The sequence below is a fragment of the Vespa mandarinia genome, chromosome 5 (assembly GCF_050613455.1).
Source record: "Vespa mandarinia isolate Hongniang chromosome 5, ASM5061345v1, whole genome shotgun sequence".
In the NCBI taxonomy this organism is placed as follows: domain Eukaryota; kingdom Metazoa; phylum Arthropoda; class Insecta; order Hymenoptera; family Vespidae; genus Vespa; species Vespa mandarinia.
In genome coordinates, this window is record NC_140814.1 from 9,745,408 (window position 1) to 9,772,989 (window position 27,582).

Genomic DNA, 27,582 nt, shown 5'->3' on the forward strand with positions numbered 1-27,582 from the left:
TAAATTCTACGGAGTCCTTTCCGGTAGCCGGAAGTTTTATATACGCATTCTTAATACTTTCCGCGATAATGTTCGGATTTTCTCCGAATCTTTCTTCTTTCTTTCTTTTTCTCTCTTAAAATAATCGAAAGCAAAAGAGAGAGAGAAAGAGAGAGAGAGAGAGAAGCTTTCACCGGATATAACAAACATATTCATATAACGAGGAAAGTGAAACGAAAAATGAAAATAATTGCGAGGTTTGCGATTGGATTTTATTTTATTTACAAAATAAAATATCATCTTTTTTTTTTCATCTTATCTTTGCTCAAAATACAAATGAAAATAACGTACGTACTATTTTATTATAGTAAGAACCGACAATTCAAGTTGTCTTTATTAGATGTCTCGATACGATTTTAATATCCGAAAGGTATTATTGTCAGATCGAATCTGGACATGCAAGAAATTTTCGTATGCGTGTTCACCGCGTTACGTGATCATGCGAAAAGGAAAGTAATATATAACTCACCTTTTAAATGATTAACCTATGATCTTACGTAACAGTCCTACATATCATTTATATTCATACATAGTATCGTTTATGATAGTTAAGCGTTAAATCCTTAAAAAACTATTGGTCGAAAAATGATGACCTTATTCGATTCTATTTCTAAAGTATATATATATATATATAAACAAAAAAAATTAAACAATACTATAACTCGTACTATACTTTTTGGTACTTCCTACATTATTATAAATCAATTTTATTTGAGAGAAGCCATTATCTTTTATTCACGGATTTCTCATCTATTTACGTATATGTATATGTATATGTATATGTATGTATTCAGTAATAAAAGATTTCAACGATCGTTAGTGACTTCTCTATTATAAAATCGTTTATTATAACAACAATAACAATAAAAAAATATTGTATCCTCATTCGTTCAACTCTTTATGGCATCTTTCTAGGAAGCTTACTGTTTTACTGTTTGCACCACACACATATATATATATATATACATATATATATATATATATATATATATATATATATATATATTATAATATTATTATAATATTATTCCTGTTCATTTTTTTTTCACCTTTTCTCTTTCTAAAAACGATTTTTACGATAGTAAAAATTCCATTGCAAATATATTCCTATCAGTATGATGTAATAAAATTAAAAAAAAGAAAATTGAATCGATATGATAGATAATATTAGGATCGATAAAAAGAATTGTAGTAATCAAATCGACTAAATCACTTAGAGATGGAAAATCGATTATGAATCTTGAATCTTTTTTTTTCAGGATTCTACGATATGTCAATGTGTTTAATGAATAATTTCATTATTGTGGATTATCCGATGGTAAACCTTTTATAGCGAAGACACCTCGAAAAAAGGGTTTGAAGATTTCTAGGAGCGTCTGTGTTCGACGGGCTGAATTCTGAAACGTAAGAGATAATAAGTTCAAAAAAAGTATTTTCTTTCTATAAAAGAAAAAAAAAAGAAAAAAATTATGAAACATGAAACTAAAGTCATTCTAATTATTATTTTCTATTAAGCAAGATATGTGTATATATATATATATATATATATATATATATATATATATACATATATAAAAGATAAAAAAGATACTATAAATCACAACATTCTCCTTTTTAAATTCTTCGTACAGTAAATAAGTTCATATATTGAAACCTTTGATTTTATCCTAAAGAACTTTGATCTAGGATAACTGGTTTTCTTACTGTTACTATCACTAAGACAACCAATTGACGTTATTACGTTCACCGATATTTGCATATTACAAAAATAAAAAAAGAGAAGAACTAACTGAGGAACTAATTTCTTGTGTGCCGCATAAAAACATTAAAAATTCTAATCATAGTCTCTAGAATTATTTCTAGAAATGATATGTAACGAGTTTCTTTTTTTTTTTTTTTTTTTTTTTCTTTTTTTTTTTTTTTACGATACTGTCACAATTATTGCCTATATTGTCTATATTTTTTCTCGATACTTCTGCATCATTGTACTTTTTTTTTTTTTCGATCGAGCGAATAGTGCTTTGTAATTTATCATTCATTAAATTTCAAGAGATTATATTTTTCTTCTTTAATTAATTAAAACATAGTATAGGTTTATTAAACGATCGATAAAATTACGATATAATATACTTACAAGAATAATGTTGTTGAGAATTCTACTTATGTTCGTGATCAAAGTGAAGCCAGAACCAAAGATACGTGGCGGTATATCCAATGATACCTTTTGTCTATCGAACATCGGAATATTTTCCTCCGTTGTTGTCGTTGTAGAACTGCTCTCAGTCTTCTAAACAAACAACGCGTTTCTATGTAATACTTTTATCATTCAAGCCTTACCAGCTTCCTCGTATCAACCGCGAATACTTTCACTACTTTAATCATATCTTTGAATCATATTTTTTTTGCCTTATTTATAAATTTTCGAACGTATGTATACGTGCCTATATGTCATATATATATATATATATATATATATATATATATATGCGCGTGCGTGTGTGTATATGTGTATGTGGTTTGTACGATTAATCTATGACAATTTGTTCCTATAATAAGATTTTCCTAGAGAATTATAGGGAATTTCTTTATTCACTATTCACTAGTGATGACTTCGTATAAATAATATCAAGTTCTATGTATATATATATATATATATACCACGATTACATTCTTTTCGATATATTATTTAATGGTTAGAATTGATTTGTATTTTAATTAAAAAAAAAAAAAAAAAAAAAAAAAGAAAGAGAGAAGAAAGAGAAGAAAAAAAAGAAACGAAAAAATATATCGTCTCTTTTATAATAAATAATATATAAACTATGACAGGAAATGAGGAAAGGATCCTGTATATTCATACTTCACTAAAAATGAAGACTATGTCTAATCACAAGTGGTAGACAAATAAATGATAATAAGTTTATTTCGTATAATCATTATTATCTATTACCATCATCATTATCATCATCATTATCGTCGTCATTATCAACATCGTCGTCGTCGTTGTTGTCGTCGTCGTCGTCGTTATTGTTATTATACGTGGCATTATACGTAAAAAAGATGCACTATTTACATCACTATTAACACACGATATCGGTGGATCCTATAGGGAATTGAATCGTACCTTATAACGAAGATAAGAAAAAAAAAAGAGAAAAAGGAAAAGTAAAAGAGAAAAAAAAAAGGAAAAAGAAAGAAAGAAAAAATATAATAGAAAAGTAATAATACTATTGAAGGTGAAATTATTTACAGACAATAAATTCATATAAAGAGATTCGAAATCTCTTCGATATATATATATATATATATATCACGGAGATTGCTTCAAAAGTATTTAAACTTGATTAAATGATAAGCGTTAACGAGATTACAATAACAACGCGGGAACAGCAAGAGTTGCTTTTGTTTGTTTGTATGTTTGTTTGGTTTGTTTGTTTGTTTGTTTGTTTGTTCGTTCGTTTGTTTTATTTTTTTTTTCTCAACAACTTGCTTGATGCTTAATCTCAAGAAGAAAAAGGTAGCGTCGCAAACTGGGTTTTACACTCGTAGAAGAAAAAGAGGGGGAAGGGGAAGGGTGTGCCTAGTCCTTGTGCGTTTTATCGGCCGAGCTAAAAAAAGAAAAGTGAAAACAAAAAATGTCCATTTATCATTGAAATCTTGATCACTTTGTCAATATTGTCGGTCCCTCTTCGATCTTATCTTTCTATCTTCAATTTCTTTTATTGTATTCGATTTTTTTTTCTTTTTTTTTTTTTTTCTATTTCTTTCTTTTTGCTCTCGTATTCTCTTTTATATTATGGCATGTCCATCGCTATTTTGGAAGAATGATGATCTTCGGTCAAATGTAGCCTTTCGATGGTCAACAGTCCAAAAGTCCAGTTTCCAAATTCCCCCGTTTTAAGCCTTTTATTACGCCGTATTTGGTGGCTGGTAATCATACTGTTATGCACAATAGCTACTTTCAGTACTCGTTAAAAGTGTTTTTATTTGTTTTCATCTTTTTTGTTTATGTCTTTTTCTCAAGCCACATTAGATTTTGTTAAGACATTGTCAAGTATTATTGATATGAGTTCGTTTAAAGAAAGCTTTCGTTTTTAAAAATGCGATTGAAATTGATTAATGAGAAATCGTTAAAAAAAGAAAAAAAAAAAAGAAAGATGTTAGAATGAATTAAAAAAAAGAAAAAAGTAAAGACAAAAGGAAAGAATATAAGAAAATGAGAAAATTAAAACTTAAAAGAGCATTAGAATGAATGACAATGCTAATGATACTTAGATAAATCTTTGACCCTATTTATTATTTAATGATGAAGTTTATTACTGCATTTTATTGCAATGAATGCGATTGAGTGCAATTTAACTATTATGCAATCATCAAGAAAGCCAGGCTAAGCTAGACGTTGCCTTTTTTGTTTGACTTTTTTTCCAATGATTTTCAAATGGATTAGTTAATCGAAGCGAACCTTGTTATCGATTAATATATAAATAATACAATTCTATAAATAATTATGCAAAGGCAATAAAGCTGTTATAATTATTTTCAAATTTCAAATTGAACGTTTAGTTCTTGACCATAGATCGAAAGATAGACGTGAGAGTGATACGAAAAGAATAGAAACAAAAATAGATATCTTTTTCGAAAATGACTAGAAATTATATATAAGAAAAAGAGCAAATCTGTTTTGTTATATAATTATAAGAGAAAAAGAAGTAAAAGTAGAAGTAGAAGAATAAGAAGAAGAAGAAGAAAAAGAAGAGGACCGTTTTGCAGATAGAAAAAAATAATAAAGTACACGTAGTTCCCACTTGACGAATTTTTGTTTGTTTCTTTTTTTCTTTCTAAATAACGTAATATCCAACAAATTTATCCTTCGTTAAAAAAAAAAAAAACAAATTGTCTTTACAGTTATAATAATAAAATTATATAATTGTCCGGGACAAAAGATAAATTTTATAATTCGTAAAAGTGAGATCTACTTGTATCTGTATTACCCTTCACATAAACAAAAACACACACGCAAAGAAAGAAAAAAAAAAAGAAAAAGAAGAAGAAGAAGAAGAAAAAAAAAAGATTATTATAATCGATTAATATAATCCTACCCCTCCTAGATTCGCGAACGCTCCAAGATTAATTCCAGCAGAGGTACCAGAGTTAGCATTGGTTCCGCTTCCGCTCGAAGTATCGGAAGTTCCACCGCTACTACCGGAGCTCAGGTTTGATATAATTCCTACTTTTGAGGAGAGTAAGTTACCCAATAATTGGGATGCTCCTGCACCAGAACTTCCATTATCTACGCTGACTCCTCCTCCAACGCTGACACCACCTGTAGCTAAATATATCCATTAAAAATTAATAATAATGAATATATATATATATATATATATATATATAAATATAAATGAAGTTAAATATATATAAAAAAAAATATGACGATAAAGACGGCAAGAAATTTCTCTCTCTCTCTCTTTCTCTCTCTCTGTATGTTTCATACCTGTTCCTCCACCACTAAGACCACCGACAATAGAACTCAATGGCGCCAATTTTGAAACGAACGCACTGGCCAATCCATTCTTCGCAGTATTAAAAAATGTCGAGGCACTGTTTATCACCGGATTGATACTGGCCGTACCAGCATGAATCTTTTGAGAGACAAGACTGCCGATAAATTGACTGGTTGCTGATTGAGTATTGTCTATGCCAAAAATTGCGTTTTTAGCTTTATTAGATTCGTCCAATATCGTTAATGCTTTTGTCTTAGCGTCCAGGAAGGCATCTAATTTCTAAAAATATCACATTCATATTTATCGTTTTATTATTCCTTTTATTTCTCATGTAATTAATTTTAATCGAGGACAACGATAAATTACTTACACCAAAGACAAAGTTGATAATACCATTCGACACTCCCAATTTGACGACACCAATTTTTCTCTTATCTCTGTCAGCTCTCTCATCGTCAACACTTTGATCCTCGTCAGCCTCGAATACATACACCTATTTGCAAATCACAAATATTTCGATGAATTATACAAGATAGTTGCACAACTTTCACGATTTCTATAAATAATTCTTAATTTCTTAAAAGTTTTATGTAATAACGGAGAAATCAATGGGAATGGATAACGGGTTAATAAGTCTCATTAATTAATATCAATATTTTTAATTGGAAAGAGTAAAAGAGAGAAGAAAAAAAAGAAAAAGAAAAATAAGTTCGGAATAGAGAACGATCGTGTAACGTGCCAATAATAATTTATCGATGATCTATGACACATGACAAGAGGGCGCGCGCGCGAAAAATATGTTAAAAGTGTGAATCTATGTATCTCTGTCGTCTCATAAACTTAACCGTTTACTTTCACTCTCGACTTGTTCCTCCGGACCGAAACTCTCTCTCTCTCTCTCTCTCTTTCTCTCTCTCTTTATCTTTCTACCTCTTTCTCTTATTCCCTCTCCACCTTGTATATTTTTTCTCTCCTTCACCCCTTCTTCCTTCAATCCTACCACTCATCAAATCAAATCTAGTTGTCCGTTTTCTAAACGTCACTATATTCTAATTTAAAGATATATAAATGATCTAAAGTACAACGTCCGAGTTGGAAATGTTATTTATTTAAAGAATTTAATTCCACTTGATGATTTAATTTTATTTTATTCAAAGAAAAAAAAAAAAAAAAGAAATAAAACACAAGAAAAAAGAAAGAGACAAAAGTTCATAATACCCGTTATCGACACCGTTTACGATGTTATTATACAATTTCGTAAAATTAAAAATTAAACGTCCATTACGACGAAATACATTTATTTGATTACACCGTTCAACGATCATATTGTCATAGAGATATTTCTTCTCTACGCTTCTATAATAAACATCGTTTTCTCTCATTAAGCAATAAGCTACCGCAAATCGAGGTTGTTATTCATAAGCGAGCGAAATGGCGCAATGGAAAATCGCGATGTATAGTAACGGACGTTGTACTATTCGCACGTAATGTCTCGATGCATTATTGAAACGTACATGTGTACATACATAAGTATCAAACTAAGACGATGGAGGACGATTTCGTAGGCTTTCTAAAAGTAGTCAAGGTCATTCGATTAGAATGACTTTCCATTTAAATTCATAGGTTAATCACGATCTACGAATATTTTCTTTTCGTTTTTTTTTTTTTTTTTTTCTTTTTTTTTTTTTTTTTTTTTTCGTTATGTCAACTTACTTCATTCAAAGGGCTCAGATCATTTTCGGCATCTCTTTTTACTATTGGATTGGAAGCAACGATACTGGCGATCAGCAACAAACCGCACAACGTCCACATGAACTTCATTTTCTCACCCACCTTATTTTCCCCTTTTTCTTTTTGTTATAAATTAAACCTGCGTGTTTGAAAAAGAAATAACATCGATTTATATTATAATGTCATTAAGAAGAAGAGAAGAAAGAAGAGGAGGAAGAAGAAGAAGAAGAAGAAGAAGAAGAAGAAGAAGAACATGAAGGGGCTGTTGATCGAAAGACGATATAAAAGTTAAGTGAAAGGTGGAAGGAAAGTACAATCGATTACATCTCGATTATGTGTTAAATCCCGTTCTAACATTGATAAATGTGCCTCTTCTGTCATGATAAAACACTAATTATTTTAATCCGATATATATGGAACTGTTAAATCGTTGCTTTTAAATGTCACTCAAAATTATATATATATATATATATATGTATATATACATAAGATGTAAAACGTCGATCACTAACGAACGGAAAAAGAAATCTTTTGGAAAGAATATTAATTGATAAACAGTTACAAAAAAAGCCCGAATAAAATTCACGACGGTAAATTACATTTCGTTGTAATAAAAATGTATGTAGATATATATATATATATATATATATATACATACATACGTGCATATAACACGTAATTATGTAAATTGTTACACCTAGGTGTATATACACGTGTATACGTTGATAACGAAAATGAAGAATGAACGAACGAATAAACGAACAAAGAAATAAACAAACAAACGAACAAACAAACAAACAAAAGAAGAAATAAACAACGAAATTTTATAATAGTCGATGAAGACGTTGAACTTACAGGAGACAGTAAGTTGAATGCAGGTGAGCGAAGAGATGTGTACCTGACGGAGTACGAGGCTCGTTTGAGGACCACAGTGAAGGAGGTTCCGATGTCTTACAAAGTCGAGGGAACGAAGCCGAGCATGTGTGCCCCTTCAAGAATCGAGAATCAAGCTTCGAGAATTGTGAGCCACACTATAAACGACTAGTGGTGGGAGACTTTCGATTTGCTTCGTGCAAACCACATGGATCTCTTGTATATTTTACCTCTTTGCCTTATTACCCCACCCTTTTCTGTTCTATTCCACCCCACTTTTCTCCTTTCCTCCCTTACCACCACCACCACCACCATCACCACCACCACCACTACCACCACCACTACAACTACTACCACTACCACCAGCACCAATATCATCAACACTACTAAATAATATAATATATCATGCTATTAAAAATATTCCGGTTAAAACGTATTTTAAGTAGTCCTATAAATAACGAATTTATATAAAATACATTTGCAATTCAATGAAATAATTGATCCCATCGTAATCCCTTTTTCGATATCATTCGTGATTAGGATGAAATAATAAAGAAATCGATAATGGACGAAATAACGAGATCGATTTTATGAATTATTAATGAGATGAATCTATTACTCTATTAAATTTGAATAATATATTATTGATCAAAACATAATCCTCTGTAATATAATTATGTGGATAATGTTGATCACCTTCAAACGATCTTTTTTGTTTTTATTCTTCAAATTTGATTTCTATTTTCATGAGTAAATCACGTATATGTATTTATTATCTCATGTTATTCGAATAAAATGCGAATTATGTGACTGTTAGTTTTAATGAATTTAATTTCTCTTATTAATTAGATTCTCCATTTATGTTATTTTATATATTCAAAAAAATGTCTCATCCATGTAGCCATTTTTCTATTGCTCTCTCTCTCTCTCTCTCTATTTTTATTCTATTATATTCTGTATATATATATATATATATATATATATATATATATATATATATGTATATGTATATATATTTTTTTATATATCATATCGCTTTTTTATTTAATGATAGAAAAAAGAAAACACATAATATTTTTTTTATTAAAGAATATTCGATAGAAAGTAAAGCCATCGAGTTAGTTTATAAAATTTTTACGTAATACTTCGTTAAAGTAATCGTTTCCAATCATAATAACTTTTTCCAACAACGCTAATTGTGATTGTTCATCGGCACGAAACACCTTACTAATTAAGAACGTTAAATCGACATTGATCGTAAAAATTCAATTCGTGTTACCGTCCTTTCACCTTGACCGTAATCTTGATTTACTATTTACCATTTCACGTTAGAAAATTATCGATAGAAAAATTTTCTAATAATTAATTTCAGGATCGAATAACGATCGATATCGATCGATAGGAATCCACGAACCGAGATAAAACTTTCATCTTGATCGTTTTATTATAATAAAAATAATTTGTTATTATAATTATTGAAATATTTCATTATTTATCTCGTTTAATACTCTTCGCTCTGAATACAATCTATAGTAAATTTTCGAACACGCTTTTCAATTCGTTGCACGAAAACGTCGATAGAAAGGATCAAGGACTCGAATCAATTTTTAGAATGCATTCGGCGCAACTTCGTCATTGGCGCATTATATATTTGTTCTGTCGTTCATGCTAACCAATCAAATAATTTCACCTGCATATATACTGATTCTACGTGTACGCATTATTTTACTGTCCATCTTTTTCATGGAATTCGTGATTACATAAGCAAACGAATGAATACGTCTTGTCAGACAGTTCATTCAAATGCGTCGCAAGTCAATGAACTTGTTCGATATTTTCTCTCTCTCTTTCTCTCTCTCTCTCTCTCTCTCTATATATATATATATATATATTTTATTCTCTTTATTTTTCCTTTTTATTTTTTTCGTTTTTTTTCTCAGGTCTAACGTTACGTAAATTCTTATCCAGCCAAAATTGTTTTAAATAGTAGCGAACAACCCACGTATTTTAATGAAGAATTAGCTTGACATCTCATGGTCAATATCTTTTTATTGAATAGTTAATAAATAAATGAAATAAATTTATGCTTATTATAAAACATTATAATTAGGTTTGGAATATTAAATTTACGAAATAACGAAAAAAAAAAAAAAAAAGAAAAAAAACGAGTCTATATTGGTTCTCATGAAATTTACATGACTCGTTGAAAAACAAACGTACAAGGAGAATTTATTATTTTCAAAATGATTTTTATTATTCAGATTGACTTAATGAACTGATATGAGAAATATATTAACTTCTTTTATATCCTGTTAATTTAGTTAATTGAACCTTGAATCAAATCGTCGCGTTGTTATAACCAAAGTAATATAACCATTTTTAATGTGTTACAAGGGACAAGTAATATCTAATGTTTGCTGAATACGAGTCTGACGTATGACGAAATATAGGGATTTACGTAGAAAGTAGTAAAGGCTAACGATGTGGTCAGACAATCTTTTAAACTCGTAGAGTGGTGCCACGTAGCGTCACGATTTTAAAATACTAGCGGCATTTCAAACGTTCAAGAACGCTCGTGTATAACTTTCCAACGAAAGAGAGAGTCCAACTTATTTCTCTCATTCTCTCGTGATCTTCCAAACGCCTTAAGTAAGAGTAAAAAAAAATGAGAACAGGATTCTCTAGAGTGTTTTACGTAATGTGACACGTAAGATGATATCACAAGATGATATCAACGATATCGATCAACACGACATTCCAAAAAATCGACTAATTCAAAAAACTTCAATGGATCTCTGAAACTTGACTGGGGAACACGGTTCGTTAACCCGGAACCGATAGCTTTTTGCTTTTTATGACATTAAAAAAGAACTTGTTTACTTACTTATTTACTTACTTATTTATCTACCTAGTGAGGCCTTCTTGATAAAAAAAAAAAAAAAAAAAAAAAACAAACAAAAAAAAATTACCCACTTCCGATATTGATAATTAAAGAAAACGATTCACGTACGTGGAATCACGTTCGATTTCCGCAATTCACGTGACTCGTTACTCATTCATTTAACGTCGATTTAAATGTCGAAGAATATTCTACATTGTTTTCGACACTCAACGTAGAAAGTTTCAACTAGTATTTAATTGACGAGAGAAATTTTTTGATACGCGCACCTCGAACGAATGTCGATGATCGATTGCGGCTTCCTTAATGCGACATTTTTATACAAACCTTTCGATAGTTACGATCGTCTAGATCGTACATCACAAATATTATTATTTCTTAAAGATAGAGATAGATGTTTTTATTTATTTATTTATTTATTTTTTTTTTTCCTTTATCGTCACAGTGATCCTCAAGGAAAGTATCGCGACACCGTAGTGGACCAATCGAAACGTCTAAATAATACGTATTAGCGATTGTTAATAACGTCAAGAGACTTTCATAAATGAAACTTTCTACGAGAGTAACAACGATGATCCATCTCTTCCTCTCGTAAAGCTTATTCGTAAAGCTCGGTCTCACTCTGACAGTGTTTCTCAACCAACAAAATCGTAGAACACACCTCCTTATTCTCCTTCTTTATTTTCGGTCTCTGTCTCTCTTACTCAAGAAAGATTAAAATGAAAAAAATCGTGACACTGCACTCGTCGCTACGCGCCATGTACACACTTTCAAATTCTAATATACTTTACTCAGTGTCCGATAGAAAACCGGTTAGTCAATCTAAGTGAATATATTATGAATATATAAATTCACGAAATTATCGAGTCGATCTCGTGATCAATTGATTATTTATTTATCGATCGATCGATAGATCATTTGATAGATCGAACGAATCAACGACGAGGCTGAGTTAAAGTTAGCGCGCTGGTTACGGAGCCGATAGTTCGACACTTAATACACGTAGCTTCGCCGTCGACGGAATAAAGCCGGACGAGTAGACTCACGAGAAGGAAAGTCGTCATGGGGAAATTGGTCGACCGACAAAACGACAACGATGTCTCGCACGATCCACGAATTTTGTATAGTAATTATAGAACACATGCTTATGTCAATACATATATCTCACGATATATATATTCCTATAATCTTGTAGATGAAAAAAAAATAAAGAATTAAGTTAATTCCCAATAATTACATTGAATTAAACAACGTTTAATCGGGCAACACTAAAGGGGATCTCACTTATTAAACGTTTATCGACTGTGTACTCTCTGTCTTTTCTTTTTTTTTTTTTTTTTTTTTTTTTTCATTACGAATGATCTAATCATAAATATTATTTCCAATTTACGATCGTTATATCAATGATATTTATAATTAAGCTTGGATTGTACGAATGGTAAATATTGAATTTCGTGATAAATTCTTTGAAGACTTAATAGTATATATATATGTAGGTATACATAGCCTATATGGTAATAGTATGTATATATATATATATACATACATAATATCATAAATGATATTAATTGTTTCATCTATTGATTAACGGCTTCAACGACTCTTACTGTTATACTTGCTTTTGCATTAAAAAGTTCGAAAGTTTTATTTAAATTCTTCCTTAAGTTTTCTATGAAACTAAAAAAAAAAAAAGAAAAAAAAAAAATCTAAAAAAAAAAGAAAAAAGAAATTTTACTCTTCTGAGAAAGAGATGAATTATCGGCGTGACTAATATATTGCTGCGTATATATTGCCGATAGCACTCACGTTCGAATGTGCGTGGTCACTTTCACGGATGTCTAACTCAAACGCCTCTAAAGTTTGCATTTTCCTTCTTTCTTTCTTTTTCTTTGTTTTTTTTTTCTTCTTTCTTCTTCTTCTTTTTTTCTTTTTTTCTTTTATTTAAAAGAATGTGACTCCGATTCGACGATTTCATTTTCAATTTCTCGAGATCTTCACTGAGATATATCTTTTACGTAAGATCTTCTCTTAGAATAAACCTGCTGCTGAGTCTGAGTTCTCTGTTCTTCGATCGACCGTATAACCCGAATAAATATGTCGTCCTTAACTTTCTCCGCACTGTGAAACTTCCTATTCGTAACGTCGTCATCGCGCCATTAAAGTCTTTTTACTTCTTAAGATAACAGGACAAATAAGATATAAAAGAGGAACCTAGTTATGGCAATCGTAATAGATCATTATGCGTGTACGTAAGTATATTACACTTACATGTGTTATATTGTATCGATCAATGCGCTATGTGGTAAAAGTTTATCATCACAAAGTCCACTATGTATTTTTTTTTTTTTCTTTTTTTCTTTTTCTTTTTTTTTTCTCTTTAATGTACGTGAATAGTTATAAGAATAAAAATAGATACATACGTAAGTATATAAGAACAGAAACCCATAATCGTTCGTTAACACTTTCGAGAGCTAAATTATCTGTACAAAGTTCGATCGGTCAAACGAAACTGGGTATCATTATTTCACTTTGGATTTTGTTATTTTAGTAAGTAGCTTGTTCCTAATACTTTATTTCTACAATTTTTTTTTTATTATGCGATTTAATGACTGAGAAGGAGATAGACAGAGAGAGAGAGAGGGAGAGAGAGAGAGAGAGGTTTTTAACGTCGATCAAGTTTTTTTTTTCGTTTTACTTACTATGAAAGTTAATTCAGTATCTTTTCGTTTCTTTTTTTCTTTTTTTCTTTCTTTTTTTTTTTTTTTTCATTTACACATTCCTAATATAAAATTTAATCGATTATCATGCATGCTGTAGGATATTATTACACTATAATAATCTCTTACGAAGCTTTTCTCCATAAGATGCTCCATTATAATTAGTATTTACGTTTCTTGGATTATATCAAGAAATCTTACTTTGTCGAAACGTTTATTTTACACGTATACTTTATTTAAACGTTAATTATACGTCATCGCTAGCTCGATCTTTCGTCACAAGTTCGTAAAGTTTCATGAATAATATCACATATATGTATACGTACATGTATATAAAACTAGCATTAAATTCCTAAGTAAAAGAATAATTTTCTTCTTCTTCTTCTTCTTCTTCTTCTTCTTTTTAATTTGTTTTGATTAATCCTTCCGCATATGATTATCACTCGTTCTTTAAATCTTAGTAATAAAACGAAGGAATGTTAATAAGTGCCGAATGAGAAAACGTACGATCTCGATAAGATATATCGATGTGTGCGTTTTTTTGTGAGTTAATAAAACGACGCTTATGAGACTGTGGGGCTTATAATGAAATGCAGTTAGAAAGCGGACTGACTATCTAGAGGTCATGGAGCAAAAGATCAGACGAATTGCGAATATCTTACGTAATATCTGACTACGAGAATGCATAGAAAATGAAAGAGGTAAAAGTGGAGTCCCATTTTATTTATTACGAAGTTAAGAATCATTTTGATGTTGTATCTTCTTACTAATGTTATTAAATCATAAATTTGTTTTAAATCATTGATCTTAGGATCGTCTTACCTCATCGTTTGTTTAATTAAAGCCTATTGTTTTTCTTTCGATCTTCGTATAATTCGTCTCAAAGATTTTACAATATGGAAAAGATAAAAAAAATTCTAAGAGGATCAAAGGACGTCAAAGAGTTGTTTCTAACGTCAGTTTAAGCGTACGTATGCGATTGAATGCAAATAATTAATTATTTCAACGAAAAAAAAGAAAAAAATAAAAAGCAAATAATTAAATATCACATGAATATTTCAAACTGGAACTTTCAATTGATCGTTCTCCAATATATTTTGAATTATGCACGTATACTTGATCGTTCGTTTTGATTGATTTATTGTCATGTTAAAAAGAGAAAAAGAACAAAAAAAAAAAAAAAGAAAAAAAGAAAAATAACAAAACTTTTTTCTATTTTAACATTACAACTTCAACGATTTCAATTGAGGTTAGACAAGATATCTCGTTATTTTCAATTAATTCAAGTTCGAGCTCTTATTGGCCAGATATCATAATGAATTCCTCTTATTCGTCCTTCTAGACGAATATTACAAATTCCTATTAAAATTTATCACGACAATCGTAAAGTTTTTTTACATTCCAATTCAATTTACTTCGTGTTTTTCTTTCTCTTTTTTTTTTCTTTTTTATATTTTTCATTGAAACGGTCGAAGCTTAAACGGATAACCGGTTGACTTCTTTCGTGTTTTTATATTATGGCGGTATAACGTACGAATTATGGAATTTTTTTTTACACAAGCTATGCTATCGATATTTGAAAAATCATTGAACTCAGGTTAAATAATTACGAAAGAAAATCTTATTCTCTAATGTCTAAAACGATCGATAATGAACGTTTTTTCTCTTCATCATCGACATTATTTTTTTGTTGTTTTTTCTTTCTTTTTCTTTTTTCTTTTTTCTTCTTTTTTTTTTGTTTATAATAATCTATAGTATATAATAATCAATAGGTATGTTTACATATTTAAAATCAAAGACAAGTTTTTGCTGAGAACGAACTTATATTTATAGAAGAGAACATTCTAGAACACGGCGATCAACCATATGTACATAACGATCCTTTTGAAAATGATACATACATCTTCTCGTGGCAAAGAGACCTCAAGGATAGAGGTCATGATCTTAGTGGTCTACTTGCGATATTATTATAAAGAAAATCCTTGTACAAAGTTGCCGAGAGGTAAGCATATTCGACCTACTTATAAATATTATTCACTGAAATTCCAAGATTCTGTAAATTTAACCCCTACAATACTTTACGGCCATATGACTTTTTGCAATATACATTTTCAAGTCTTATATAATTTCTTATTTGCTAATAATTGCCTATACAGCTTGACTCCTCATCAACTGATCTTCAAGGCTTTCAATCTTGTTCCACTTAAGATGAGGTTTCTCTTGACTTGTTACTATCATCAATCTATGTATATTTTATACATATATATATATATATATATATAAGAAAAAAAAGTAGTACTTTTTTTTGTCGGTGACAACGGCATCCTTTATGATCCTTTATGAAGAAATATTAATGATAAAAGAGCTATTAGTTTTTGACACATAGTCATCGTCGAGAATTGTCTTCAATCTTCAAGATTAACTAATTTTTAAAATTAACTAAATAGTTCAAATTAATTTATCGTATCTATCTATCTATCTATCTATCTATCTATATATATATATATATATATATATATATATATATATATATATATATATATTATCGAAAATATATATTGAGTATCGAAAAAAAAATAGAAATGTCATGATTTTAAATAAATCGATATATTATGACACGATGAGATAATCTGGCAAATTATTTTTTTTTTTTAAAGTTATTAACATAAAAGCCTTAATTTGCATATTAGCAATTTTGCCTTGAGATATTATTTTATTTTTCTCGAATGTAAATACAATTTTATTTTTGATTAGGAAATTATTTGCGGTAATATAATAATAATAATAATAATAATAATAATAATAATAAAAAAGTAATAAATAAAAAAAGAGAGAGAAATAAAAATTTAATATATACTTCATTCGAAATTAAGAATTCCAAATTTCATTCTAATTCGGAGATTAACTTGATATTAATTTACTAAACGTTAAATGTTATCATAAATTAAAATTCTAATGCAAAGTGATTAGACTAATAAATATTAATGATATATAATTAAAAATATCTTTATGTATTTGTAATTTTTTTATAAATCACAATTTAACTTATGTTTTATTATATGTATATGTATATATGTATATATACATATATATATATATATATATATATATATATATATGCCATATTATTTTATATAATTTATATTTTATTTAATCTTATTATTTTATATAACTTATATTTTATTATATATACTATCATGCATTACGGGAAATATATTAGTAATACAATAAATAAGACTACTATTATATTCATCATATTGACTTAATGCGATCGGAAAAGTTCGAACGTACATTAGATGGTATCCTTATTATTTTTACGTAAAAAATGTACACGTAATATTTATAACGACAAGAGAAACATAAAAAGAAAAGAAAAATACATATTTTTAGAATTAATCTTGTTCTAGGAATGAAATGAATTTGATATACTGTCATCAAGTAATGTGGAAAAGTAAGAGAGTTGTATCTAAATCGTAAATGGCGAGGGTCAGCCAACGACCTTCGTTCAACAAAAATGGAACTTTCTTTCGATGTGGAAAGTGAATGGCCTTCGAGATCATGATTTTATCACATGCCACTAACTGGTACTATTCAAATAGCATAAATTAATAAAATATCTATTATTGTATAAGACGCCCTTCGTATTTATTTATTAGCAATTAATTTTATCTATATATATATATATATATAAAATAAATAAATAAAATCATCCAAGTTAATGGAATTTACTATGGAATTATAAAATCAATTATTTTTTTTTTAGTTATACGTTTAATAGTTTCTTAAAAGATTTTTTTTTTTACGATCAATTAAATACTTGTATGATTTCCTACTTTATGTCTCCTTTATTTTATTTTTTTTTTTTTTTTCTATTTTGTCGGTGATACACAACAATGAGACTTTCACGGTTCGCCAAGCGTACGATTACATTAGCATGGTTAGTATACAAGTAAGAACATTGAACGTAGGTGGCAGGCATCGTAAACGTACGGAAGAAAATGATCTTCCGGACGATAGTCGGATACATTCATAGGTCAAACGGTGAAACGTGCTTTCACTCTTGTTGTCTATGATTGAACGTAATGTCTACGAAGTACATATATTATTATTGATTCGCATAGATAATTTTTTCGTTTCTAAAAAAACTGATATATTTATAGATTGATTATGAATGATTCTTTTTTACTAGTTTATACGTTAATCGATCGAATATATTTCGTCGTTTTGTTAAGGACTACGAGAAGATACTTAAATTAATAATAATAATAATTTTTCTATATATATATATATATATATATATATATATATATATATATAATTAATCTATTAAACGAAAATATTAATACGAGTAAATATGATGAATTATTTGGAAATTATTTGCAGTATGATAATTGATGTGGATACATTTTATAATTATGTGACAAAGAATAAAATTTTTATATATTTTTATAAATATACACACACACACACACACATAAATACATACATATATATATATATATTTTTTTTTTTTGCAATGTCTTGATCGCTTTCTCTAATTGTACGTCGATTAAATATACTTATTTCCTGGTTATTCATCGATCATTATCGATCGTAAAATTATAAAATTATAATATTAAATATGCACGATAAATTATAATATTAAAAATATGATAACGTTAAAAATAAAAAAATATTTCTTTTATAATTATCGTCATCAAGTATAATAACATTGTCAAACATGAATTACCTTCTTTTTTCCTGGTAAATAAATGAGACTTCTTTCTCGAGTCTAGTTATACGAGTAATATCCTTCTCCTTCCGAGCTCGCAATTCCGACAACTAGACTATCAATTTCTCTTTATGATTTCTCTAACACGCATAACGATATATAACGTTGATACATAACAAATACACATAGATATAGTAGTTCTCGTAACACGTTACATAGAAGACAAACATGTTCTAAAGATCTTTTATTCGGCGTTACGTGAATGAAAATTATTCTGGGCGAACACAGGACGAAACGATTTATTGCTTCTTTGCTTTTTATTTTTTCCTTCTTTTTTCTTTCTTTCTTTCTTTCTTTCTTTTTCTTCCCTCCTTTGATTATTTCCGGGTTTCCTTATTCCGGAAAACATTTTCTTCGTTGCACGTTAGTAACTATGTATCTAAGTACACGTATGGATATATATATATATATATATATATATATATATGTGCCTATATGATCGAGAGACATATCGCACGCGAGTAAATCCGCCCCTTTTAATAGACGGATCTCGATTCGATGCATGCGTGTACTTATTTATATATTTATATCAAGAAAACTTCTCCTTTATAGTCGATTTTTTCTAATAGATATCAAAAAAAGAAATTAAAAAAAAAAAAAAGAAAAAGAGAGATAGAAAATGAGAGGACAAAAGAAAAAAATAAATTGAAACTTAACGAAACCTAAACACATCACAGAATGATGTGTTTAATAAACTGGGACAAAGTGAAAGTATACCTTTGATAAAATATAACGTTCGTCCTTGTATTATAAATTAATACGATAATCATATATATATATATATATATATATATATATATATATATATATGATAGATTCAGATATGTATCGTATAAATTTTATATATCGATGACAATGAATCGTATATTATATATTTGATAATACGATTTGATACGTGAACACGAAATTTCACTATGATTAAATATATAATAAATTTTATATCACGTAAATTGATTAGTTTTTTTTTGTTTTTTTTTTTTTTTTTATATTGTTAATAACAGTTGAATAAGTTGATCTGTTTATATGAGAATATCTATTTTGAAATGAATTACATCGAGTTAAGACGAATTGTTTTATTCCTGTTAGGATTATGTTACAATGGATGAAGAAATATTGTAAATACATGAGTGCGACACGTGGAAAAGATAACGAACAAAAAAAAAATGGCAATCTAGTGTCGGCGACACTTTTGTATATTTCTAATGTTTTTCTCTCTTAATAATAATAATAATAATAATAATAATAATAATAATAATAATAATAATAATAAATTCGATTCTATTTGAAATGATCTATTTGTTTGAGACTTTCATTAATTATGAAATATAAAACGACATGTGAATCCAACTGATGTTAAGAGATTTTTATGATCGTCGAATAGAAAAGAAAAATAAATGAATTGAATATTAAATAATACGTTTCTTGATACTCGTTTGCCTTGGCGGTGGTGTTTGCCCAATTGGAGAATTAGCATAAGAGTTGTAAGCGTAAGAAGGAGCCCTTGTAGTAGGTTGTCCATAACTTGTAGGTGGTCCATAAGAAGGTGCTGGTTCTTGCGACGAGGCACCTAAAATTCCTGTCAATGCTTTCAAAAGGGATCCGACCAATTGCAATGCACCATTGATTATTCCTTTGATGGAATTTCCAAGGAGATTGACGGGATTCGTCATATGAGCTGGTGCCTATAAATCAATTAACAAATGTCGCTCATCCCAACGAACGGCGTAAAGATTTGAAACAAAAGTAAAAAAGAAAATGGAAAGAAAGAAAAATTAAAATCGTTATTAATTCAATCAACATTATATATAATCATTATATATCAACATTATATATCATATAACGTTATTAAATTTTTGATAAAATGTTATTAAATGGAATTATAATGATAAATGATCGAATCATTGTCAAATATATAATCAAATTAATTATTACTTGTTTGTTCGTTTGTTTATTTGTTTTTACGATTTTTATTTATAATAAATGAATTGATATAAAATAGTTAAAATATTTCTTACAGGACCGTAACCACCATATCCACCATATCCACCATAATCACCATAGCTGGTCGGTGAATATGCTGAATCCTTATGGCCATCGCTTTTCGATGATCCACTGAGTCCAGCACTGGTACCTGCTAGCAAGCCTGACACAACTGTACTAATCAATGTTGATAAATCGAGTCCTCCGCCGCCATAACCACCTTTTCCAGGAACTGAAATTTCCTGGAAGTATATGAACGAATATAAACAAATGTGTTTCGCCACGTTTGTATTCTACGTTAACGCTGTTTAATATTTTCACCTTTTCTATGAGCAAAGCCTCTTCTTTAAGCGTAAACGAATGTAAACAAGCGTTAAAAACTAAATAAGAATAACACAGTTTATAAACTGTTAAATTATGACGTGATATGAAGAATGAAGCGTCAACGTTAATACGATTCGATGCGTTGTTAGATACAACGACGAGTATTAGAATAGTATTAAAAAGAAAAAGAAAAAAGAAAAAAAGATAAAAGAGAAGAAAGAAAAAGAAAATGAAAATGAAAAAAGCAGATCCGTCGGTCTTTTATCTAGGAATAGGCGATATGCGTAAAAAACGTCATGGGTTAATTGATCCTCAGCGTGAATTGCGAGAATTTTTATAATTAGTAACAGTTTTTCAATTTATTAAAAAGTTAATGGTGCGTACTTTGCTTAGACTAGCAATGACCCCGGCTATTAAATTCGAGAGGGGTGACATTTTTCCTGGTCCGGTTGGCTGTAAAATTATCAAGTGATAATCGAAAAGAAAAAAAAAGTAAAGAAAGAGAGAAAAATATTCATATTAATTAATATAAGTATTTATGTATGTATGTATGTATGTATATAATTTTGTTCGTTCACAAATGAGTATTGGATTTAATATGAATCGATATTACCGTACTCAATGGACCTGCCACGGACTTTATCAATGCTGATAAAGACGATCCACCTTGTCCGTAAGGCTAGAAACGTAATAAAAAAAAAGAAAAAAAAAAAGAAAAAACAAAACATTAAATTTTATAAACGTACAATGATCAAAAGGGATAACGTGATCGATCTCGATATCTTACTGGATTACTCGAACGACTCAATGGACCGATCAAAGGGCCAATCAATGGTCCTATCAATGGTGCTATCAATTGTATAACTGGTCCAGCTATAGCCGCTACGTCACTTCCTCGTCCATCCTTACCCTGAAATTAACTCTCTCACTCTCTCTCTCTCTCTCTCTCTCTCTCGTTTTTTCATAATATCATAAATATAACGATAGTTATATTTATTTTTGATACGAACGACTTACTCCGCTGAGATTTAACAGGATCGGTACTAAGGCCCCAGGAATATCGATAGCATCTTCTCCGTCACCCTAAAGTAATGAAGAAAGAAAAGAAAAGAAAATAGAACAAATGAAAAAAAATATTAACATGAAAGATATAGAAATAAAATTCTCATATTTCTTATAATTTTTTTCTTTTTTTAATATCATTACGTGAGCTATATTATGTCGACGAAATTAACTCACTTCAGATAGTCCTTGTACCAGAGGTATTACACCTTGTAAAACTTCAGCCAGATCTGTCTCTGAGTTTGGCTAAAATCACGATAACCTTTAATGAAAATGGTAAGGATAGAAAAAAAAAAGAAATTAATTCATTAATTAAATAAAACAAAAAATAAAAAAAGAAGAAAAAGAGAGAAAAGGAAAGATTTAATTTTTGAAAGTGATTTAAAATATTTTAGAAACTATCTTACGTCACTGAGATCTTCCAAAATCGGCACAGCCAATGGCAATAAATCAACCAAGGATTGTAACGATCCGCCCATAGTGTCGTCATCATCATAATCATCGTCGTCTATCTAAAAAATATAAATTATCTCGGCGTGATCGAGCTTTTTTTTCTTTTTCCATTCTTTCCTTTTATTTTATTTGTTTGTTCTTTTTTTATTTTATTTTATTTTATTTATCTTTTTTTTTTTTTTAGAAAAAAAAGCTCGAAACAATTGATCGTACCTGTTGTTCGAGTTCTGGCGAATTAGAATTAGTTTCATTAAGTTCTTCCGTCGTTGTTAATGTTGTTAACGTGGACTAAAATATACGAAAAAATTAACGTAGCTCAAACGAAATTATAACAAGTCGAACGAATAGACAATAAAATACAGAAAATTTGATAAATCTAAACTGTTTGATATAATTATGATTGCATATATAATTATATGTGGAATATAATTAACTTTTAATACGTATATATATACATATATATATATATATATATATATATATATTTATATGTACACACATACACACACATATTGTATTTATATTTACATTTTTATATATATATATATATATATATATAACATTTTTGTATATATATATATAACTTTTATTTATAATTTTTATATAAATGTAATAAATAGTATTAATAAAAATAATAAAAAAGTAATAAAAATTGTACTTCCTTTCTAGGCTAATTGTCGATAAATATCACACCAATCACATTTTTTTTTTCCTTTTTTTTTTCTTTCCGTTTCATTTTTTTTTGCTTTTCCGTTTTTCGCTTTTTGTTTTTTCCTTATTCCTTTTATACGCACACGCGTTCATACCCATGACGTGGCATTACGCAATTACCGCTGTTCCCATAAAAGACACTCCTGCTGATCCTTGTTTGAGTAATCGATCATTGACACCCCGAGAAATTTTAACGAAGAAGACGCATACATAATTAAAGGATAGATCTTTTTTAACATGGAAACGTTACTAATACAACGTAAACGTTTTCCTTTCACATTTATTTATCTTGTGAAAGTTATCGTTCACATTTCATTTTTTGTTTATTTTTCTATTTAATTTTTTACCTTTTTTTTTTTTGTCTTTCTTGTTTCAAAGATACTACAAAGCTCACGATCTTTCTTTTTAAAATATTTTTTTCTTTGCGACGATGCATTTTTAACAAGCTGACGCTCATCGTAATACAATTTTATATAACATTTTTACAAAATAGTAAAGAAAATCATTTAATTGTCATAAAATAATGTGTTTAAACAATTTAATTTAAACAATTACATAATTTATAATCAATAAAGCAAAGTGATTTATATGTCTTTTTATATATTTTTTATTTTTTATTTTTTGTATAAATATTTTAAACGTAACGATGTTTGATTTCTTTTTTTTTTTCTTTTTTTTTTTTTTTTTTTTACGTAAAGCTTCTTCCCCTCCCATTCAAATATAAATTACAGCTTGAACGTCAACGTATTAAAGATTATTCAAATGATTTATTTTTATTTTATCTTCGTATATTCAAGAGAGACAATGTTTTTATTAAACATGAAAAGAAAAAGAGAGAAAGAGAGAGAGAGAGAGAGAGAGAGATAAAAGAATTACCTCGTTATAAGCCGGAGCAATTTGTATCTTCTGTGGCTTCATACCTTTAATGATCTTCGAAATCGGTGTGGTTATTTCCTCGTTAGTATCGTTCTGCGAATTTCTTCTTAAAATTTGAAGAAGTTGCAGTAGTTCACCGAGCATCGTAGGCTTTCGTCTTTTATCATCCTTTTTATTGTCCTTCTTCTCTTTTTCGATCTCTTGTCTAATATTTTTCTTCGTGCCATTATCGTTATCCCTCGTAACGAAATCATCGAATATCACGTTTATCTGACCGTCCTGATCGATCAAAGTATAATTCCTTTCGAAATAAGGAGGAAATTCATCTGGTGGATCTCTCTTTGGTATAACTAAGAGATTTTTCGTTTTGTTAGGTGGTATAATAGATTCGTTTGATTTTTCTCTCGTTATTGTTATTACTGCCTCGAAGGGTACGCTTATTAATGGTAGAATAGGATTGGTCAAGTTTCTTTGTAACGTCGTAAAATTATTAAATCTTATAGGTGACAATAATTCAACGGGATTATTAAGAAACTTTTTAACGTTTAAATCATTGTGAAAAGTATTGAGATCGAAATTATTAGACGTTAAATTTCCTTCGAAATTATCGAAGAATAAATTACCGATAGATTGTTCTTCCTGTTTGTATCGTGGATCTATTCCAGGATTGGTTAATGGTACGGGAAGATAAGTTGGTGCTGGTGGTACGATAACATCATTTGTGTTACGTATAACCTCGTCATCGTTCAAATCGTAAGTATTCCTCGTACCAAAGTTCGGATATTGCGGTAAAAAGAGATTATTATTCTGTTTGACGATGTTTAATCGTGGAGGAGGTTGCAATGGTTCCTTCGATTTAATATCGGTAAATCTCGATGATGTTTGACTTGAGGTTTGTTGTTTTATAGATTTCCTCAAATGATTTTGATCGTTCGCCTTCGACAATTCTTCCTTTACCGCTGATAAAGTTATATTAATCTTCGAGGCCATTAAACCCATAACATATTTTGCCCAAGCTATCAGATCTTCCTTTGTAGCTATCTTAACGGGTAATTGAATCTCTAAGACTCTTGGAGATTCGGCAAAGCCTCCCTCTTCTCTTCGTCTATTTTTTTCCTCTAAATTTCTTATCGATTGACCTATTGGCAATGACATTGTCAAGTCCATCCCAATCAATATGATCAACAATAATGATTTAATCACGAATGAACGGAACATTTTTCTTTTCAAAGTTGAGAAATAATATTCTCTCGATCACCGATTATTACGTATTTAACTTTAGGTCAATGTCTATGAACAGCATACTACACGATCCCGTAATCGATCGCATTATTCACGAATTTGACGATGACGATGATGATGATGATGATGATGGTATATATATATATATATTTATAACAGAAAAGAAGAAATAGAATTTGTTACTTAGTTTAGTCTAAAGCTCGTTGTTCCAGCGGTCATGGAACTGAGCGGATGCACGACTCATGTCCCCTTTATAAACGGACGATAATAAAGGGTTTGCAAACTCTTCCCTGGTTGTAGAAACGTCTACTTTTTTCCATGCACTTTGCGTCCACCTTGCCTGAGTCCATTGGCATTCCTAATCATAGTTCACGTGAAGCCGATCGGCCCGATTGCGCTCACTTCCGACGTTACGTCTCGTGTCAGGATAGATAGAAAGATAATTATGCGATTACCAGCTATAGATTCTAATATAAGCAACGAATATAGGATAAACCTGATTGATGACAAATGCCATTTCGTAAGGGTTCAAACTTCCAAGTATCGTTAAAGGATTATGATGAAATACATTGCTAAATCTATTTCTTTCGTTAAGAAATTCGTTTACCGTTTATCGTTTTATTTTATTTTACGACTTTCCAATCGGTGATATTATAAAAAGAAAAAAAAAAAAGAAAAGAAAAGAAAAAGAAAGAAAGAAAAATAAAGAGCAAAAAAGAATACAATTAAGAAACTATACCGCGGGTATATAATTGATAGAGAATAAAACTAAAGAAGAAACTCATTTTCATTACTCATTTTCATTAATTTTCTATTTAATTCTTTAACGTTTAGGACTGATTGGTGAAATAGAATTTGAATTGATTTCTTTCATAGTAATTATTAAAAAGAATTTTTAAAGAGGTATAATTATTCTATTTAATGAGATAACTACTTTTCAACAGATATGGCAATGATATTGATCTTGAAATTTCTTTATAATGAAATAAAACAAAGAGATCTTGATTAATCATGAACGTTCTTTGTGATCGGTATGTGATTTTACATTAGAAACAGAATAAGGATGTTAGATACGTTAATCTCCCACGCTAATGAAAGTTATTCTAACTTTACCTGCTAAGTGGATGCAAATTGCGTACACCTATGGCTTTCTATACTACTCTTTGCTTTCTCAAATTTGTTCGGAACTATGAAATACAATGTAGATAACGAAAGTTCTGAGAAAGTATTCTAACAATGATTCAGGGAATTTGATATATTGCATCCATGATTGAAACGAGTTTTTCCAATGGTATGTGTCACATCTATCACCATTAGATCGATTACTGACCAGCTACAAACAAGTTTATCCTAACCATAAATGATTATGCTCGATCATTACTACCGGGAATCATTTATGGTATAAAAGTTTTCAAGGACAAGAATTAATTTCTTTTAGAAAATCATACTTTAAAGAGTTTCATAAAGTTCTCATGAACATTCACATGAAATTTATAATGTTTGTACGTATGTCTAATTTAAGAATTTTCAATTATATTTCTTTTTATTTTTATTGCTTTCGCATCAAATGCACATTGCGAGAAAAATTTTTCAAACGTTAGTAAAATATTTTACAGAGAAATGTAAATTATAATGTTACTTATAAATCATATTGAATATATCAAATTATTGATAAAATTGAAACGTGAGGTTTAACGTAAAAATCGGTTTTACTTTATTCTTTTTTTTTTTCTTTTGGAACACGTGACATAGATGAAATATTCGTTTCTTTAATTTGATTTTTATAAGTTGAGTTCGACACTGTCGTAAATCGTTTAAAATCGATGATTACTTTTAATGGAATAATAATAAATTTTCTCAATATTTTATGTAGAATTTTTATAAATTTCAAAGTGATTTTTACGAGATCTGCCGAAAAAGGTATATCATTTTTTCTATAGTATTTTTGGATGTATATGTATAACAAGTTTTTGTACTATAGTGCTGAACGAATTGGAATTTACATTGATGGCGAAATTTATTTGTCCAAATTTGCGGAAAATGAGAAAAATGAGAAAATTATAAATCGAAATCTTTATTTATTATCGACACGTTTGACAAAAATTGAACTTCTTCATATCGATATTTACTAAATTTATTTCTTCAATATCCATGGATTTTAAAAATGACAAAACTAATAACATGAAACATAAAATCTAATTGTAACGAACAAAAAAAGGTATAAAAACTTATTCGACATTAAAATCATCAGACATAAATACAAACATATGTTATGGATATCCGATTTAAATTTATTATAACAAATAATTTTTTATTTTTTTCATGCTTTTGCGAATTACGTAATATGTAATTAATTATAAAAACAAAAAAAAAAAAACAAACAAAATACTTCGTACGAATGAAACG

At 29.0% G+C, this 27,582-nt stretch overlaps 2 protein-coding genes and 1 long non-coding RNA gene across 5 annotated transcripts; 1 reads left to right on the plus strand and 2 right to left on the minus strand.

Moving 5' to 3' along the window:
* Positions 1-1,189: 1,189 nt before the first annotated feature.
* LOC118448420 (uncharacterized) lies at positions 1,190-8,342 on the minus strand. Of its 2 annotated transcripts, none has more exons than XM_085657183.1 (7): positions 8,167-8,342; positions 7,251-7,407; positions 5,908-6,030; positions 5,528-5,816; positions 5,136-5,365; positions 2,174-2,326; positions 1,190-1,436 (listed from the first exon to the last, which is right to left on the minus strand). In XM_085657183.1, the coding sequence occupies exons 2-7, from the start codon at positions 7,356-7,358 to the stop codon at positions 1,338-1,340; spliced, it is 1,002 nt and encodes a 333-aa protein (XP_085513309.1). In that variant the 5' UTR covers positions 7,359-7,407; positions 8,167-8,342; the 3' UTR covers positions 1,190-1,337. The 2 variants fall into 2 exon arrangements, with proteins under 2 accessions (XP_085513309.1, XP_035737539.1); XM_035881646.2 differs by having other exon boundaries at positions 1,193-1,436; positions 8,124-8,337.
* A 5,168-nt stretch (positions 8,343-13,510) lies between these two features.
* LOC146873026 (uncharacterized) lies at positions 13,511-17,407 on the plus strand. 2 transcript variants are annotated; one of them, XR_014982222.1, is made up of 3 exons: positions 13,511-13,587; positions 15,591-15,759; positions 17,165-17,407. It is a non-coding gene; the product is annotated as an uncharacterized LOC146873026 (long non-coding RNA). The 2 variants fall into 2 exon arrangements; XR_014982221.1 differs by lacking the exon at positions 13,511-13,587 and adding an exon at positions 14,600-14,724.
* Positions 17,408-19,619: 2,212 nt separating this feature from the next.
* LOC146873027 (uncharacterized) lies at positions 19,620-25,465 on the minus strand. The gene is made up of 10 exons (XM_085657182.1): positions 23,935-25,465; positions 22,561-22,635; positions 22,302-22,406; positions 22,072-22,140; positions 21,850-21,915; positions 21,620-21,742; positions 21,446-21,511; positions 21,217-21,285; positions 20,544-20,750; positions 19,620-20,210 (listed from the first exon to the last, which is right to left on the minus strand). Exons 1-10 carry the CDS (start codon positions 25,150-25,152, stop codon positions 19,935-19,937), a joined length of 2,274 nt encoding a protein of 757 aa, XP_085513308.1. The 5' UTR covers positions 25,153-25,465; the 3' UTR covers positions 19,620-19,934.
* Between the last annotated feature and the right edge of the window lie 2,117 nt (positions 25,466-27,582).